This window comes from Gobius niger (genome assembly GCF_951799975.1).
Source record: "Gobius niger genome assembly, chromosome: 17".
In the NCBI taxonomy this organism is placed as follows: Eukaryota; Metazoa; Chordata; class Actinopteri; order Gobiiformes; family Gobiidae; genus Gobius; species Gobius niger.
In genome coordinates, this window is record NC_136868.1 from 19,854,397 (window position 1) to 19,874,275 (window position 19,879).

At 41.3% G+C, this 19,879-nt stretch overlaps 2 protein-coding genes across 2 annotated transcripts in view; both read right to left on the bottom strand.

Annotated features, from left to right (window-relative positions):
- The window catches only part of p3h2 (prolyl 3-hydroxylase 2), a 39,435-nt gene extending 28,186 nt beyond the window's left edge, over positions 1-11,249 (bottom strand). Inside the window, exon 1 of the mRNA XM_079574797.1 lies at positions 10,522-11,249. Coding sequence (XP_079430923.1) covers positions 10,522-10,929 — 408 coding nt within the window. The 5' untranslated portion in view covers positions 10,930-11,249. The remainder of the gene's footprint in view (positions 1-10,521) is intronic.
- Positions 11,250-12,312: 1,063 nt separating this feature from the next.
- On the bottom strand, positions 12,313-14,376 carry LOC306976937 (claudin-19). The gene is made up of 4 exons (XM_079575067.1): positions 13,977-14,376; positions 12,793-12,957; positions 12,542-12,620; positions 12,313-12,481 (listed from the first exon to the last, which is right to left on the bottom strand). Exons 1-4 carry the CDS (start codon positions 14,173-14,175, stop codon positions 12,328-12,330), a joined length of 597 nt encoding a protein of 198 aa, XP_079431193.1. The 5' UTR covers positions 14,176-14,376; the 3' UTR covers positions 12,313-12,327.
- Positions 14,377-19,879: the final 5,503 nt, after the last annotated feature.

The window sequence follows — 19,879 nt, forward strand, 5'->3', positions numbered from 1 at the left end:
AATACACTAAATTATATACAAGAAACATTTTTTTGGACAAGAACTTCTTGAACTTTAACTGAAACGATGAATTTTCATAGGTCACGTACAGATTTATACACAGTGGAAAGAGTAACCAAATGTTTTACTCATGTTGCTTTAGCATAAGCAAGAAGGAGTAAAACGTGTGTGACAAGAAGTACATTTAGCTTAAAACAAAGTACACAAATACATGTACTTGAGCGTAGATAGGAACAACGTGCCTCTGGATACTTCATTCATAACATTGTACTGTGACATGACCTCATCTTTCCCTTCGTCCCTCTTGGCACAGTCAGAGCTGAGGCTTGTGAGGACTGACAGTGCACTAAACCTCAGCCTCATAACCCACAGCGCTGTACAGTAGAGGAGCGCCTCATGGAAAACACGGCACACAGAGGCTGCAGTGTAAGAGACATGATTATTACTTCTAAGAGCAAACCACAACGCAACCAGAAAGTGAGGGCACAAAAAGTGGTTGTGTTATTGTTGGCCGATGGGGAGCCACTGTATGAGCAGGCCACACGCGAGCAACAGCACGCAGATGGAAACATGTGCTTTACTGAAACCACTCCAGCCAAAGCGCTACCTCAAATCTGTGCTTTAAATCTACAATTGGAGAAAACTGTTGACGGTTTCCACTGGATTGACCGTCAGAATTCAATACTCTAATGGATCGTTTTAATGAGCGATTTCTTTCCCACCGCAGGGGAACAAAGGATGACTGTGTTTGCCGTCCACTGCTGACATGAGGTCATAATGTTTCTGAATGACGGTACAAAGACTCCGCTGTTACGCACTCTATGCAATACTTCACTCTAAAAACATTCAAGAAATTGATGATTTATCATTGCGGAAAATGTACAGTCCTCTCACGAAATCAGCACTTTCTCCAAACTCAGTGTAAAACCCCTTTCTGATGGAGAAAAGCCAGATGCCTGTTTCACTGGTGCTTAGCGACAGACGCTGGCTCTGAATGATGCACAGAGAGTTGCGAGGAAATGTCTTAATAATAAGATAAAAATAAACGGCTGTGATTGGACCGACATAAAGGAGTGATCCCAGGGGCGCCCAGGGACATCGCCTTTCACAGTGACGTAGGTTCGAGTCCTGACTCCCAACACTTGGCTGAAGTTTTCTTCCCACTCGTCACTCGCTCTCATGCTGTACTTTCCTGTCCAATAAAATCTTTAAAAAATGCAGCATTTCAGAATTGACTCAAACTGCTCAGGGATTTATGTGTAATGCTGAGGAACATTAAACATCACACTCCCAAAACAAATACTGTAAACATGAGGACATTGTTGGGGAGTGATACCTATAATTAAGTAGAACCTCCGAAGCCACATGCCAGATGTATTTAAAGAAGCACACTCAGCCACGACTTAAAAAGAGCCTGGAGTGTGTTATTACTACATCCACATCAAAAGGTATGGGAAATCTTGTTCAGCATTTTCTGATGTGAGAATATACAGCTGTGGAAAGCTTGACACAAAACTGCATGTTTAGAGTTGTCTGTCTTGTTTATGTGAAGCAGTGGAGAAGCAGCAGCATCTTGAGTTAATGAGGAGGGGAAAAAAAGACCCTCACTGCTCAAGAATGTGGTAATAAAAGTATTACTGCATCACGTTTGTACAAGGACTCACATTTTAACAGCACAGAAGCAATAAACAATTTAGAAATCAAATGATTTGTTTATGATAAATGTAGAAGAAGATTATACCCAAAGCAAACTAATGAGCTCACCGCAAAACCCACCCTGGTTCAAGTAAAATTCACATTTAATTTTCCCATGGACTTTATCAAAACGAGTTAACCTTAAAGAGGGGGTATTATGCTCTATCAATCACATAGCACCAGTCTATAGCACACTACAATGATGACGAAACCTTCTGTTGGTCTGTAAATGCAGTAAATTAGAATAACTGCCTTGTATAAAATTGCTCTCTCAAAATGGCTGTAGCGAATGTCTTGAAATAGGCCTCTGTCTCTTTAAGAACCTCTGACCCTTTCCGACATGCCCCCTCCACACGCTGTCTGTGGCATCAGTGGGGAGGGGGTTCTGCTGAGGAGCAGTGGGTGGTTACTCGGCTGGTGACGAAAGCTCGGAGGCATCTCCAGGAGGTGGGGGCGTTCCTAGGAGGACTCAGGCAAACCTATCCCTAAGATGGCTGCCATCAGAGTTTTTACCGATTACTCAAAAATATGTGAATGTGCCAAGGCAACACTTCAGGCATGTTTTTAATGAGGGAATGACATCACAACACGATGTAAAGCTTGAAAAAGTCGATTTTGCATAATACTTGCATAAGTATATTTTTTTTTAGGGAGGAAAAGTCTATGGATAAAATTAATGGGATCCTCACGTATACGGACAGTTAGCAAGTAGGCTAGTCCGGGAGAGTCCGTTAGCCTGCTCAATGTATTTTCCCTATAGCTGTTAGCATTAGCAACCAAACATTACAAATTATGAACGATCCAGTTGACCCGTCGACCACATTTACTGGTGAGAAGTTTGAAATTCTAGCTAGAGATCATTAATGAATAGGAGTATGACAATTTTTCAATTTTCCGATTTATCGCAATATTTTGCGGGACGACACCGATATCTTTTTATTCCGGTATCAATACTTTTCATGACGTCATGCATATTAATGAGTGATGTCCTATATATTAAAGAGGCTGAAGTGCTACGCAGTTTTCAGTGAATAGAGGCCAATAATGATGAAGAAGTCAGCCAGACCAGAAGAGGGCGGCACCTGGACCAAACACTGTCACACAAATACATTACTTTTAATGATTTTTATAATTATAAATAAGATTAATTTGGGGTTGATTTATTGCTTTTGAAATAGGACTGTGGTTTCTTTATTTAAATCAGGGGTGTCAAACACGTTTTGGGTCGTGGGCCGAAATTCTGCCCCCACGCCGGGTTGCGGGCCACATATATCGCAAAGGACTGTGGCCTAATAAATCAGAACGGCTTAACAACGACAAGCATCAACAACGGCTTGTGCTTATTGTGCTTCATCAGCCTGGGTCACATTATTCAGTCACTTCACACTCGATGGCGTAAGTTACTATTGTCACCACAGCAGCCCAGGGGAAGACTGACCATATACCACATGGCTATAATACGCTGTTTATATCCTGATCTGTTATTATCTCAGTGCCCTCTGCTGGACACGTGTGGAATTCTTTCCTTTTTTAATTTAATCTGCCCCCTAGTGGCTGGACTGAGCATACTCAGAAATTCATGCTCCACAAAGGGTCACATTAGATTATCTTGCGGGACGCACATGGCCCGTGGGCCTTGTGTTTGACACATGTGATTTAAATGTAAATGAAGTGATGCTACTGACAGATCAATTACCCATTTTCAGTGTGTAATTCAGGGATCATTTATTCACTTAACTATTTAAAAAAAAAACGGTGCAAAGCCCATGAAAACAAATATAAATGATGAATAATATGCGGTATGTAAATAAAGGTAATTTTTTTGCAATATTGGCGTATCGTGTATCGTACCGAATCGTAAGGTACCCAAAGGTTCCCAACCCTATTAATGAATATTAAGGCCTTTTGAGATTTTATAAAAGTGTCCTCTGAGCTAAATGCAAATTCAAATTCAGCTGTTTCTGCTTTTGTGGGGTCGAATACACATCCAATGGCCACAAAACATCATTTGTAGGAACAGACCCAGATAGCTGACGACATTTCTGTGATTTCTATGGCCGGGTTAAACTCCTTTGTGGCATCATTACACTATCCGTCATGTCATTCATTTTGTGGATAGCAAGGAGAGAATAAGTTTATAACAATTCAATTCAATTCATCTTTTTTATTTGAGCATCTGAGCTCCACAAAGTTCTTCATAGGAACAGAATTCAGCAGAGTAATTCGGCAAAAGAAAGATACATGCATAGGTGAATAGCCAAATAGATAAATAAATAACGTGGATATGATGCTCAAAAGGAGTAGGCAGAAGCTTCAGCTTGTTAGAGCCTACCCCCTTTCGTACTTAAGAAATAGATACATTCATTTACTATGCACAAAGAAGATATGACATAAAGTCATTTTATCATATTCCAGTGACTTTACAATCATCAATATTTATGTTACAACATTCTGCTGGTTCAAAGACAGGGAAAGAAAACTCAATAATTACAAATACCCATCACTGCCAATAACAACGAGTCACCAATCTTAAGTTGAACATTTGTTCCTTGTTGTTTTTTGTTTTTAGTTAAGTACTTTTAATGGACACAATATTATTGATTATATTAATTACGACCACATTATATGATTGATTAATGTAATTTATTTGATATTTTATGCTATTATATCATTATTGGTTAATTTATTATACTATTATTTTATAATTATTGTTGCTATTAATTCATAATCAGTCACTTCATTGTCACCATCTACAGCAGACTATGTGACAGTGAGAACCCTATTCTGTGAGGTGCATTAAAAAGCAGAGTGTGGGTCAGCTGGGAGGGGGCAGTGACCCCCAGTCAACCGGCCCAACCCTGCTGCCCTGAGTAGTGACTTTACAAGTGAACGTTAGTAATCTGTGCTGTATAATGCTTCACATGACGAGTTTAATGAGCCCATTGGGAGGAGGGGGGGCCCTTCTCTCCAACAGGTCCATGTCTCGCCTGCCCTGATCCTTTGTATAGTTGAGAAGCAGAGCAATGATGAGGTCTTTCATTTTATGTAAGAAATCAACCTACACAAGCACTGCTACCCCATGAATTACACAGCCCCATAAAAACACTTCAAAGAAAAGAAATATAACAGAACACAGTCACTGAATATCACAGAATGGGCTTGGAAGTACGATCAGTGCCTGTCCTTGGACTTTGGAGCCAACATTCTGTGAATACTTCAGAGTGTAAAGCATCCCCAAGTATTTGCTGTCTCATTTTGAAACCTGTTAGGCCTATTTTAGTGAACACATACGGCTTTCCACACACCAGGCTTTTATTTTTACGACTTCAATGTCACACTATGGTCCCATTTTAAAGATTATGAAGCTGTTTGCGATTAAAAGCTCATTCGGAGGCCAATTAAAAGCTCAAAGGAAGACCAATAAACAACAGTAAACATGTCACCTCTTTATAGAAAGCAGGCTTATTGTGGTGACATTGGATACTTTCTTTCAAGTAGCCCTTGTACTGCATGACTTTCCCGCATCAGTATTTTTGACTACAGCAGAAGGAAGCGTTTATTTTCCCGTAGCGCTCCAATCCCAAAGAATTAAATGATGACTGGTGTATGGAGACATTTAGGAAGACGGTTGGCCCTCACTTTCACAGCAGCAGCAGCATGTGGTCGGGTCTCCGCAATTGAATTCAAAAACTGCAGGAAACTGTGATAATGCAAATGAGGACCTATGTTCAGGATTGAGCAGAGACCCAGACCCACTCACGTTAGGAATACTACTGCAGTACGCAAAGATTTACATATGTTCATGAAGGCGCTAGTTTGGTGGCACAGCATCAAATTGGGCAGATCCTGAATTGGTTGTAAACATCCCTCTACTGGTCTGTCAGATGTGCTCTCTCTCGTCCCTCTGTAAACAGTGAACTAATGGAGAAAATGGTCAGGGGAGATGATGATGATGTCATGATGGGCTCATGTCATTTTTACAGATGACACACTCCTGCTGTTCACTGGGGGCTTTTAAGGACAGTTGGCTCGAGCATTGGAAGAACAACTCATTGGCTTAGATTTTAAACACGCTGTCTTGAAAACGGACACTTCTAAATAATTAAAAGATCTGTTCGACTATTAACTACCTCTAAATTACTGATCGGGGGCGAAGTATTTAAGCTTTGGACAATTATGAAGAAAAAGAAGCTGAGGCCATCTGATTGGGTTATTATTTGCTTGGGCCACACGAGAGTTGTTTGGGCTAAAGACAGCCCACAGAAAAGTCTCCCTGCGCGCTCTCATTCTCTCCTCTCACTCTGAGGTTTGTGTGATTAGGTGTAATTCAGAGCGATGTGAAGCAGATGTGGAGACACAGAGGTCAGTATGAGTTTGGGGTCGGGTCACAGAGGGACAGTGAGACGCCCTGTCACCCCTCTGTGCTGTCCTCGGGCTGAAACTCTACCTGTATCCCCACAGAGAAAACAACAGCAGCAGAGGAGTCCTGCTGCTACCCACAAACATGAATTAGCCTTTGGCAGTCAGTGATTCAAGGATGGGGAAATAGAATATCCTGCCAAGCCCAAGGAGACGTTTAACACACTACAGCCCATATTTCTGAAACACTGTGACGGCCTTTTGTTTTCATAATGTAAAAGATATACAAAAAGAAAAGAACAGCAATATGACTTTCCAAAAAGGTAAAGAGGAACGGTTGCTTCTTTCTCGGTAATGCTGTGTATAAAACGGTGGCAGATTGTTTATCTTCTTGCTGCGCCTGATTACGACAGAAACAGTCAATCATTATCTCACTAAAACTCATGTGCTTCCAGCCACTGGCTCAGCCCCCTGCTGCCTCACGATAGAGCAGTCTGTCTGCATAAACAATCAACACTTCTAATTGAATTTCACAGGAAACAGCTGTGGGGTCAAAAGGCAAAAAGGCGCCCACAGAAATATTACTTTTCAGGATTACGGTTTCGCTGAGCTTGGTTTTGTCGTCCAATGACATTACTTTGATTTAAGTTGTTGCATATGATAATATGGACACAGGTGCTTAATAATACAATCAACTGCTGAAACTAGGGCCCGACTGATATGGATTTTTTGGGTCCGATACCGATATGAAGGGGGTTGGCCTGGCCAATAGCCGATATAGGCCGATATTTTAAGTTATTTATTATTATTTTTTCCTCTCAAATAGCCTATAGCTAAACAATTGTTTGTATAGTTGAGGTTTCAATCATAGAAATATATAGACATAAATCTAACAGAGGCTGATCATGTTTTTTCTAAGGCTGATACTAATTATTGGGGATGTTGATTGGCTGTGTATGATGCTTCTAAACGTGTCAGTGTTACAATGTGACATCAGGGAGAGCTGTATATTCATGTACAATCTAGAGTACTCTCAAGTGTCTCTCTCTTATTGTTCCAACATCGTACACAAAGGCCTACAACATAAAATGTATAAAATAGGTACAAACATTTGACCGATTTTCACAGCGATGTTTCTCTGCTCCCCTGAGGCCAAGGAAATTGTGGGAGGTCTCATTTTAAAGCTGAAACAATACATTTTACCCTGACTGAGTCAAATGACGGTAAAGTGGAACTGGGACAGGGCTATGGGAAAGAAAGAAGAGGCCATGAACAACAGAGGAACCATGAGGCTTGTGCCTAAAGCACTCTTCTTAAAAGGCCCACGCACTTTGAAGAGTTCACTGATCTCCCACCCCCAATTCCTCTGTGCAACTTGAGTCGAGACGAGAGAAAGTACTTCGGTGGCCTGTTTGAGCCAAACAATCACTAGACCGAATGGAATCTTTTTTACTGAACGCTCTCTTGCACAAGACACAAGTCAAGTAATGCCAAGTTTGTATTTATTGATTATTTTATATTTTAATGATAGTTGCTGTAAATACTGAAATAAGTCAACAAGACATAGTTATGTGTTTGGTAAAGATAACTCAACACACAGAGGTGTTTTGTTCATAAACAGCAGGAGCCAACAAAAAATTCAATCTACTCTGCGCTGAAGCTCAACAGATGCCTGGCAAGCACAGGATGTTTTTCATCTCTCCAATTACTTTGCACTGTGTGATAATGATATTACACAGAATCTCCGAGCACCTGTGCCTAACATCAACCCAACTTTTGAATCAAATCTTTCGTTCCTTGACGAGAGATACTGTATCTGTGGAGGTTTGCAGACATTCTCAAATGGCAGGTTGCCTTGGAGCTCGCCTCAGTTTAAACCAAGAACAATGTTGGAGTGTTACACAGCATGCCCCCGCATTCCTCTGCAGCATTATCTGCTAAAGGCAGTCATGCAACCGGCCTCTGGCACAGAGCACTGCCACACTGCTGGGCACAGAAGATCTGCATCATATAGTGCTAATGACTCATCATCTTGTTATGGATATTTACACTTCTTTTCTTAAAGCGCTGTATTGTTCCTTACTGTTTTGACCATCTAACGGGATCTAAGGGACTGACAATTATATTAGCACAAATGATCCACGGAAACCACTGCTCACAGATCATAAATCTTTCATAGAGGCACTGAAGCAATATCTAATATGGCATAGAAGCTCATGGAAGAAAATCTGCTTTTTATAATCTGGTTATACGAGATGAAACAGAACAAATCAGGAATGCACAGACAAAGTTGTGTACATAATATTACAGTTATCATTTCTGACAGTGTTTCCACTCCCTACTGTGATTTATTGGACGGTGGAATAATTGTTGGTGAGAAAAGGAAACGGGAACACTGCAATGTGGGGGAACATGCAGAACGCCTTGAGTCAAACAATTTCTTTAAATTTGCAAGCCCAGTACTAATACAATGCCACTGCATGGGAAGCAGAAAAGTATTTTTTTTCTTTTACAAACTATTTGAGAAATGTCATAGTACTAATATACACAAATATAGTTTAGCTGAATTTTTCTGAGTGATTTCTTGGAAGGATTACCTGGCGGGACCTCACTGCAGCCTGCAGAGGCTACGTCAGACCACTACAGCCTCTTTGATCCGTCTCGTTCTGGGCAATGTTAGCGGGAAGCACGGCCTGTGCCTGAGAGCAATCAAGGACCAGCCCATTACAGCTACACACCTCTCCCTTTAACCCGGGGAACGTCTACCTCCTTTTTAGAAAGCAAATAAACCACAAGAGGAAAATAAAATATTTGCCAGGCTAAATGTTGGAGGAACACTCGGAGACTGTGGGACTCTCCTCAAAGGGCCAATAGATGCACTATACCTAGACTCGACGTGAGGGGCGTGCGACGCTGGAATGCTAAATCCTGAAGGAATGCTATTTATTTTTACAAACACCTGAAAATACTCACATGCCCGCACTCACGAGAACTTCAACACATCTACATTACCTGAGATTACTGGACACATGGCCTGATGAGCTCGGGGCTTCACAACCAATCAGTGAGCAGCGCTGCCTCACCTTACCTGCCAGCATCAGAGTGTCTGTCCATCATTGTCACAAAAGGCCAGACACTTGCACTTGACTGGTTACACTTTTTAACCTCCAGATCCATGAAGCGCTGCCCATCCCTCCTTCACATTTGTCTTATAACTAATCTACAGCTTAAGTCTCAAAGTGATTTGTCTACATTTTTATATTTTTTCCTTTTCCCCTGCACAAGGCGTCACAACCAGCTCTGATTTTACAAGTAAAAGACAGCACATCATTGTATTCAAAACACATGTTGGAGAAATCATCACACTTTACAACAAAAAGGAGCTATTTTTACAACCGTGAGGCAAGAGACTGGCTCACGTCTAGACAGGAGCATGTATCATCACTGAGCTAAAGGGTTTCTGTGCTGATTCAGAAAAACATGGAGAAGACATCGGCTAGAAAAGGGGAAACGGAACAGATTAACTTCATCCACCCACTCCAGAGCAACGGAGCCAATGTGTCATCACCAGGACATTCAGGAATTTGAGCCATGCACTCACCAATACAGACACAATATTGATCTGCCTACTTGTGTACAGGAATTTGTTCTAAGTCAGATGCCCTAAACGCAATCAAAAACTAACTAAAAAAAAAGCCTTGTGACTCAGTGTAGGTCTTCCTAGGGCCATGTTTTATGAGGAGCATTTGAAAGAGAAAATTAATGCCTCTTAAATTCTTGCAAAATATCTAATTAAATTACCAGTCTGAACAGTTGCCTCGAAGTTTCTCTAAAGGCATCCTGTTGTTGACCCTGGAAACCGTTTCAACACGTGCTGAAGCGTGATTTCCCTTTCCCCAGCTCTTCCTCTTGTCTAATAATGGAGTAGGGATGGGTGGCTAATGCTTTCTTGTCTCAGAAATAGTCTACACAGAGAGCAATTCTTTCCTTCCATCATCCGTAAACTCATTTGGGTTTATTTGTTTAAGAAATATCTTAATCCACTCCAAGTCACCAGATGGAAGTTGTGACAGCAAGCAGACTAAACAAATAGGCCAGAAAAAAAGTCAAAGAATCATCAGACTCAAAGTAGCAGAGTCATTCTGAGCTGCTACAGCATCTGATTCCAGAGAAGTTTAACAAATGTTTTAAGAATACTTCAGACAGTTCCTATGTAATAACACAAGTGTCATGTGGAACAAAGCAGTGACAAGGTGGCACGCTGCTTTAAATCAACCCTGAGTTTCTGAGTGATAGTACAGCTGTTAAACTAAACCACTCCATGATCCACTCCTGTAAATAAAATAAAGTCTACTAGTCTCAAAACTTCTCTGCTTGCTTTGAATGAACAGTAGCATCATGGGACAGTTACAAATAGCCACCATTGGACTGTTCTGCCATTCACAGGTTGATGTGTGCTGGTCTTACCTTCTGATAAGCCATCTGAAGGTAGTTGTATGGGATCCGCCGGTTGAAATCCTGAAGCACATCCTCGCTGACTTTGTGAAGAGACTGAGCGCCAACTTTCTCCTCGATACAGGGGTTCGTGCAGGCTGCTCTGCGCAGGACGGCGTAGAAGAAGCCGAGGTCCGTGAAGTTGGACTCAAACTGATGCTGGTCCTGGCACCTGAGACGACAGCGGACCTTGGTGCGCCGGAGCTCGGAGAAGCTGCTGAGCGCAGCCTCCATGTGGCGCACAACGCTCCCATAGTCGCTCTGGGAAAACGCCTGCACCGCGTCGTCGTACAGAAGGTCGTATGGCTGAAGGAAAGCGGAGGAGATGGACAATACTGTCAGCAGGACAACAGGCAGGACAGCGGCGGAGTTTCCATCCATCCTCAGGCGCGGGGCGTCAATGTTTGAGATCAGCGAAGGACCGAGTCACAGAACAAGAAGCTCGCGGGGATAGTTACAGTCCATTTGAACGCTCCACGGGTCACGGGGACGCGTGGGACCGAGCAGGGCGGAAATAATTGTGTCTATGGTCGGGAACGCACATTTTGTTGTGACCCTTCTTCTTGGCTTCTGGAAAACTCCTCCCACCAAGAAGTGAACAACCCAGCAGCCGACTGCAGGGGGCCAACACACCCCACGGTGTCTCAAGAGAAGCCTGCGAACATCACACACTTGCGAGTATCCTGGCACAGAGATGTAATCACTCTCTTTGTTGTAGCAAAAACATCTGCAATGAGGACGTTCAGTCTGAAGCACTTACAGGCATAACTCTGTGGCCTGTCTTGTTGGACATTTTATAAATAAAGCTGCTTTGTTTTATCATTCAGGGTAAAACTCTGAATGTATAGAGTGACTGACCCCGCAGTAGTACAATACCTGACCTGTGCTCCACTTATACTGTAGAATGTCTCCATCTAGCGGCCACGGGGCTGCAAAACGGGCTAAATCGAAGTTGCGCACTGAATGTTATTTATGATTTGGTTAGTTTACTTGATTGGAGGGGAAGTTCAATATCAACTCACTTCTGTGGATTTCAGCTACGTTTACTGATCAGTTGTTAAAGGTAAATTCTGACAACGCAATTCTAATTATTCAGGGACATTGAGGACAAATGAGTGGCAACGGGCTAAAGCCTACACGACTGATTTTGCTTGAATATCTTCTTAGCTGCGATGAAGCAAAGGAAGGAAGCTATTTAGGCCCAGGAAAGTCCCCATTACCGAGTGCTACTCCGTGTCCTGCATCATCAGGCTAATGACTGTAGAAAAACAAATTCAGCTCACAGGAAAAAAGCAGAGCAGATAAGACAGATCTCTGCTTAAAGGTCAACTCCTAATGCACCAGTACAGAGAGTGTCCTACAGTGTGTCCCAAAAATTAAACTACACTCATCCACCCACAGAGGGCCACTGTGCCAGTCCCAAACCAGGAAAACATTTTGGATCAAATGTATTGTATCAAAAGGCAAATTGGTTTAGAGTAAATAAAACATTTATTATAACATCAGTCGTATTCATGTGTCCACAAATGAAATAGCCATTAACTATTAAAAACAAAATGTTGTACTTTTAAATGTTGTCCTGAAACTCAATGGATAAATTATCATACAATCAAATCAATGGGGTATTATTTACATAGAAAATGTACAAAAAAAACGCATGGCCCTGACAAAAAGACAAAAAGCAAATTTACAGTCGTCTTGCAGTAAAAGGTCACTCAGTGTCAAAACCTAAACTAACGCCAAACGTTCACACATGCAACACATGTTCTGTCATCGTCTTCAGACATAGTTGGATAGACTCGTGGGAAGCAGCTGATTGGAAGTAGGAGCCTGACAGCAGCAACGGCACCTGCGATAGCTCAGAAACAGTCCGCCCAAGATACTGAGGAGGCCGCCTGCCCAGCTGACGAAAACTGCCTTCCCAAATTCATAACTGCAGCAAAAGACATGGTTAGGTGTGTTACATTACACTGTACGTGTCACTTTTCTGCACCTGTTTAGATGATGGGCCTTCTTGTAGGAGTAAACAACCCCGCTGGCGTACCACGAGGTGATGCTGACCGACAGAAGTCCTAAATAGAAGAAAACACATTTGGTGACATGGGTGGCAGTAGCTCCATTGCATTTGAAACACTGGTCACACTTTATATTACACCATTGTATCCTTCAGTGTGGTGTGAGTGTGAGTGGGAAAGTTGGTTTTGCAATGTTACTGTATAGAGTGAAGTGCTCTGGCGCCCAGACCTGCCATGATGAGGATGATTCCTCCGGTCACTGCAGTGCGGGCCTTGGTCTCGATCTTCGCGTCCAAAAAGCGGGTGCATTTCATCCCTAAAATGGATACTAGGAGTCCTGCCCCGTTCAGGATGATACTGAGCAGCATCACGGATCTGGTGACCTGGATATGCTCTGAAAAGCACAATAATAATATCAGACTTTATTGCAATTATCACCTTGTTGCTTTCACTTTGACTACTGTGACTATAGCATTAGTTTCCTTGTGCAAAAGGGGGAGGCTATGAACACATTATAGGCTGTTTACATTACGAGTGTGCTACTGTGGTACACTCAAGTCGTACAAGATATTATTTAATCTCTTTTTTTAACCTGTGCAATGTCAAATTTGTGAAATAATAACAATGACTTGGTTTTAGCATGTTATGGAGCTCTCAAAGGTGGGTGGTGGCTCTGCTGTAGCCATAGCTGCCCTCACTGCAAAAAGTAATTAACTAGATCAGTATAAACATCTCAATTTGAGCACAATATGCCCAAGTTCTTGGGCATTTGTCCTAGATTATTTCACTTGTTCTGAGATGTTTCTGACTCGTTTCAATACATTTCGTCCTTATTTCAGGTCATTTTCTTTGCCAATTGGGTAAGAAAATTGGTCTTATCTCATTGGCAATTTTACTTTCTTATTTCAGGCGAGATTTACCCTAGAACTGGTCTGAAATGTCCTCAAACAAGCAAAGTAAACTTGGTCCGATCAGGAAAAGTGTCTAAATGAGTGAAAACCGCTCAAAACAAGATACATTTCCTCAATTCAAGTCATTTAAGCCAATGCTTGATATTCACTTTTTGCAGTGCTGGAACTGACTTACAGAGACCTGGCTGCCAGTCTATGCCAACCACAGACAAAGACTAGTTCAATTACCGCTCACACAAGACAAGGTGGGTGAGGTTTCTTGCCCAAGGACACAAGAACAGTGCGCACTGGAGTTGAAACGAACCGCAAACCCCCTGGTTATAAGACGACCACTCAACCACTGTCACGAGTCATATACGAGCCTAATTTCATAAGTGGTCACGTCTTAAAGCGTGCACACAGGTCTACGTCAGGGGCTAAGAATAGACATGTATTTTAAGTGCATCTCAAGGAACAGTCCAATATCTCCAAGTTACGCACACGCTGTTTTAACTTTACGCACCGGAGACTTTGAAGATGGATTTGTGAGGGTCGCATATGGTCTTCTCGCCAACGCTGCAGCCCATCCACAGACCCTCGTAAATCTTGTGCTTTCCCTCAGACTCCTTCTTCCATTCAACCATGAAAGTAGCGGCGATAGTGGCAGACAAACCCGAAAGTGCGAGTAAAAAGCCGAAGATCTGCAGCCCCGAACTGGCCATTGTACTTCCAGTTAGGGAGGAAAACAGTAGCAATGAAAAATAATAGCCTTAATGTAAAAGAAATATGTCCCCACAAGGCACAAAAGCTTTAAAAAAGTCACGCGCAAAGAGGATACAGAGTGATGGACCGTTAGACGCGCGCACTCATTTTTAAAGCGCACTCGGTGTGACGCACACGCTCCACCTGCAGGGCATGATGGGAAGGGGTCCATGGAAAAGATGGAGGATGTTGTGTCAACTTCCTTCAGCTTTTGTTACTCACCATTACGTGTTTGGTTTCTTTTTTTAAACTCAATGATATTCAGCATATTTCTAGTTTATTCTTGATAACGGGGGAGGCTCAAAACATTGACTGGAAAAGTCTATAGCAGCACATTTTGAGGCATTTACATTTACACAGTCTGTAATTATTGATGATGAAGTGTATTGTGTTGAAATAGTAATGCAGCTTAGATTTAACAGTTAAATGGCATTTCAGTGATGCTGTTGTAAATCATGAACAAGGTCACGTTAAACAAAAATGTATTTTTACCTCATAATTTCACTATTTTACGACATAATATATTTAACACATATGGTCACGTCTTTTTCATTCAGACCAAACATCATGATTTATTTAGCAAAACAAAACATCAGCAAACATTATGCTGTGAAGGAGATCCATCCCTCATAAACGCTCAATAGTTATACATGCAATTTACTGCACAGTTATCATTATCTATGCTATTTGTTTATTTTCCAACACGATTATCAACCTATCACACCATATTTGGGGAAGGAGATGCCAGTTCGTAAACAGAGTGTTTGTCTGATTGGATCAGGGTCTGCCCTTTTCCTGAAATAGTCCCCAGACACAACAGTTATAGCACTAATTTGGGTCACTTCTCCGTCCACTGATTGTGTTGCATCCTCATTTCTAAACGTGAGACTGTTTGCCTACAATACCACTTTCATCTTCAATCCAATCCAATTTATTTGTATAGCACATTTAACCAACAAAAATGTTTCCAAAGTGCTGCACATGAGATCCTAAAAACAGATACAATATTATTAGCTCTACCACAAGAAAACAGGTTAACAATAAAACAAAAGAGGATATACTAAAACCTGCATAAAACAAGAAAAAGTTTGTAAAATACATAAATAAAAATAAAATAGATAAAACAGATTGAGCCCATGATGTCGCGTTTTTGGAGGAATGAGCAGATGCACAGGAACAATCAGAGGAAATGCTAAATAAGTAGAGTCATGGGTCTATAGGCCTAAAGCCCTCTCGCCTATGCTCAATAAAATTCTGATTCAGTTCATCAGCCATTTGCTGTATGAAACCACATTGGGGGGAAAATGTGCAGCTCAAAGGAGGAGCTCAAAGTGCACTGTCACACATGAAAGGACACAACATAAAAACAAACAAAAAACAAACAAAAAAACGTAAGTGGTAAATGCTGTGCAAAGTTCCCCTTTTGGTGGCTATTTTTACTTTGATGCCTGGATGAGGTTTAGCTGACCATGAGTTGACCCCCGCCCAAATGACACATTGATGTTCATCTGTTTATTACAAGAAAGACATGATTCAATATAGTGACAGATTGCGAAAGCATGTGAAGATTAGAATGAATCGCATAAATTGCATACATAATACTAAGATGTTTCCCCTCACACCCGATAAGCTTTCTCAACTCTAAATATCTGAAAACGATGAATATCATTTAATCTGTGATATCCTTTGTCTGAACATCATCAATAAGAAACAAATGGGCCCTTGTTTAGCATTTGTCCTAAGTTTTTGTTGTCTTTTCTCTAATAAAATACAAATAAATTATTTAAAACACTGCACACTTATATCAATTATTAAAAAAGAGAAAGAAAGAAAGAAAGAAAGAAAGAAAGAAAGAAAGAAATTGAAATGCAAGGCCATAAATGTGTCATCAGTTTATTAGGCCTATCTCTAATGTTAACAGTTCAAAACTATCAGGACTTTACATAAACTCAAGAATAACACAGTCTTTATCAAAGTGCTCATTTCCCTTGTACTTATAGGCCGGCTGTTAATGGCAGAAAACGATTGAATAAAGCGGTGAGTAAACACATTAAAAGTGTGGTTTTCTTTTTTACATCAGCTGTAAAGTGTCTGGCTTTGTGTTGTTGTCTGATTGTTACAGTGGCCTAACAAACGTGGCCATGCACGGTGTTTGTTGTTGTTATTGAATAAAGTTCACGCCAAACAAACCCAGTGTTGCTATGTGATTTGAATAGGCACACTCACAAATCTATTCCCTGGAAACACAAAGGGTCAGTAAATGATGAGTTTTGTCAAAAATATGCTTTGCTTTCACTTTCGTAGATAAGGGACGTTAAAATTCCTTTGCCAGCAATTGTTCCGCATCATCACAATACAAAGACAGGACAGAAGTGACAGGGTGCGGGTAATATCCCAACTTCTGTGGAAATAAAAAACATGTACAGTAAATCTATTTATTAATACATATACAACGTTAGAGTGTGTTATATTTGACACAATTGTTATCACAGAGAGCTTCAGAGCCGATCTGTGGGTCAATTCAAACAAAGTGTAAAGCGTAGGTATCTTTTTCTTCTTTTTTAAATGGCTCTGACCTCAAGAGACAGAACCCTATAAACTATTTGAAGCATCATTAACAGTGGTTGGACTTGTCAAACAGAGGTGTGACTCTAATGACTGTAACCAGCCCTGACATATTTGTGAGGGGCGTAATCAAAGTAAAGATGCGGTCGGTATCCTCTGTTGGCCTGCGTGCATCATGACAGAGAAGGGAGACCGTGCTGAGTTCGGGTTCAGTCACCACAGATGACTCCTCTTCTGACCATTTCCCAGTTCTCCTGGGAGGGCGAGAACGGGTAATGGGTTACTAATGCCTATGTGTATTTCAAACAATTAAAAAAAGAAATTGAACATTTGTGGAACTTTTACCATTTCATTTGGCGACAGGACACTTTATCTGCTCTGAGAATTCAGTCTGTTCTGACCAAGCTTCCTTTATTCTCTGACGCCCTGCAGGTTAGGAACCACAACTTTTAATGCATGCAGATAAAGCAACAATATTACACTGCAGGAAAAACAAAACAGCAAAAATATTCGATTCAGATTCAGATTCTATGCTTTTAACATTAATCTGTCTATAGGCTATGCACAAAGATTGTTTGTGAATAAGCAAGTAGAAGATCTGCCATTTTCCTATTTTAACTTTATGTTAAGTGCATTTATTTTTTGGTCATTGTGTTCATTCAGTCCCTTTATTATTTGGGCAATTAGTTTACAGGCAAATTTCTCTTTTTAAAACACCTTCAGAAGAATATTTTAACGTGCTTTTGGGCCAAGGCTTTTCCACAAAACAATACATACAATTAGTTATATAGTTTTTGTTATTGTGTGGTTATGTATTGCTTAAACAACAGTTGTACAAGTGAGAGTAGGGAATTGGTTGGAGATTAAAGTATTATATTTTGGCCTTTTGCCTCAGCCTTTTTAGTTGATTTTATGTTTCGAGACGAGAGACGATCAGACATCATTGATCTCACACATTTCTACACAAAAGGCCCAAACAGACCAAGAGAGACATTAAAAAGTAAAAAAAACAAAAAACATTGGAATTGAACAGAAGCACTAATGTAACAATTCTGTGTGATAGTGTGTGTGTGTCATCTGCGTCTGCTTGTAAGGACCGTGTGAGGACTTGTGCAGCGTGTGGAGGAGGGTGAGTCCCAGTCGGAGCAGGAGCTGGTCCGGTGTCATTCCTGCAGCAGGCTGAGCTCAGAGCCCGCGGGGACAAACGGCAACACTGGTGCTGCTACCTGTCCCACTCATGCCGCACCACTGTGTCCCAGCGCCAGCAACACGAGGAGCTGCAAAGCCAAACACACAGCGACGAGGAGTGAGCAGTGTCGGATGATTGTGGGAATGAAAGTGCAGAAAAACAAGATGAAGTGATAAAATGGCTGGGGAAACACTGGAGTGGTGCAGACTTTATTATCATCACTGACCTATTTATTTATGTGTTCATTCAATGGGGACAGTGCAGAGTGAGGAACAAACAGTAAATATGAAAAACATCTGTTGTCCCTATTGGCAGATCACACAGAAAACTGCAATAACACAGACAATACAGGATTAGGATTAGGATAACCTTTATTGTCCTAAAGGGACATCTTGTACTTGCTATGCTGTGGTTTATGCAATATCAATATATGACAGTGCTGTGCAGAAAAGTAAGAGACCATGAACTAAAAGTGCTTTCAGGATCATTTTGGATACTTGTTACTGTATACTCTACAGATGACACTTATGAAACTTAAGTTGTGTAAACTTGATTAAGAGCAAGTGTGTTTATATCTTCATGGCACTGACACAGCTAAAGAGAAACTTGCAAACACGTTTTTTCTTCCTTTAGTACCACAAAGTATTCACCCAAATGCTCTGACAGTTGGATTATAAGGGGAAGGGGGGAAAGGAGACTGGACTATAAGTATAAGCAACATATTCCTCGATTTCAATTATGTAAAAGTACAAATACAAATACAGGAGCAACACATCTATTTAAGTAAAAGCATCAGATTGAAAGTTTTACTTAAGTTAATGCATAAAGGTTTTTGAAGATTTTATGTGTGTGCTATATTATAAAGAATTGTAATGTTGCATCACACTGCAGTCAAACAGAAGAGACTTTATATGCCACTGTTTTCTGAGAACTGTTACTGCAGCTTTAGATCCACCTGCGTGGCTACAAAGAGCTCACACACAAAAAAAAAACGTCCTCAAAATACTCCAGTTCAAAAGTGTAGTGGAGTAGAAAGTACAGGTATCTTCTCTACCATGAAGTATTTGTTATACCACTATACCGCTACATTCTTCCAATCTGGATAAGTGATAAAGTAGCAGTAATAGGAGCAGTAATGGCAGAAGTGAAAATATATTTGTCGTGCCATTATTTAACAATGATAAATGAGTCTTCACCGTATCCATCATTTGTTATATTGGTGATGTAATTGATCAAATGTATGGTGTTTATGCAGCCTACTTATTTGAGCAAAGTCTATGCATAGGCCTACTAGGTGTACTGGTTTCTTCATGTGTGTGCCATGCCTTGATGATTACACCCAATACAAGGCAGTGCTGTGGTTTTCTGTTGAGGGCTGGTTCAAGCCTCTGCCCAAATAGTTCTCTGACCTCCTCTACCGGTTTTTCCTGACGATGAGCCTGAGGGTTTTTTAGGTCAGCAAGGTGAATAAATATGCAAATGGGATGTATAAAAAGTGAATTCGACCGTCTGTGTAGTTCAGTGCTGTTTGAGTTTGCCCCAGCACTACACGGCCCTTTACCTGGACTAAGTAAACATAGGGGGAGGTAATTGTCAGCGGGTTTCTCCTCTCCGTTTCGGGTAATGAGTGGGTGTGTCTTCAAGTCTCAACACGGCATGCGGCACCTGATAGACAGCAGCGCACACTCCTTTACCTGCCAGGTGAGCCATGGGAACAGAGCTGGAGCAGGGGCTGCGTGGGGCTCAGCACTTTGACAACTGCTGATGAGGAAAACTGAAGCAGGACTTGTCCCGGATCAGGAGGAGGGCAGGTGAGTTACCAGGTGAACAAACTGTGTGGTGTTTGGTGAAGGGTTATGTAACTTTGCATAAAGGCTACACAAATAAGTCTTTTCTGTGGCATGTCAGCA

What these genes read in the sequence shown, in the direction of transcription:
- LOC306976937 (XM_079575067.1), bottom strand. Translation starts at nt 14,175, where the DNA reads ATGGCCAGTTCGGGGCTGCAGATCTTCGGCTTTTTACTCGCACTTTCG. An exon ending in AATCATCCTCATCATGGCAG is followed by an intron (nt 12,621 to 12,792) that starts GTCTGGGCGCCA and finishes TCTTCTATTTAG; the next exon opens with GACTTCTGTCGGTCAGCATC. An exon ending in AAGGCCCATCATCTAAACAG is followed by an intron (nt 12,482 to 12,541) that starts GTGCAGAAAAGT and finishes CTTTTGCTGCAG; the next exon opens with TTATGAATTTGGGAAGGCAG.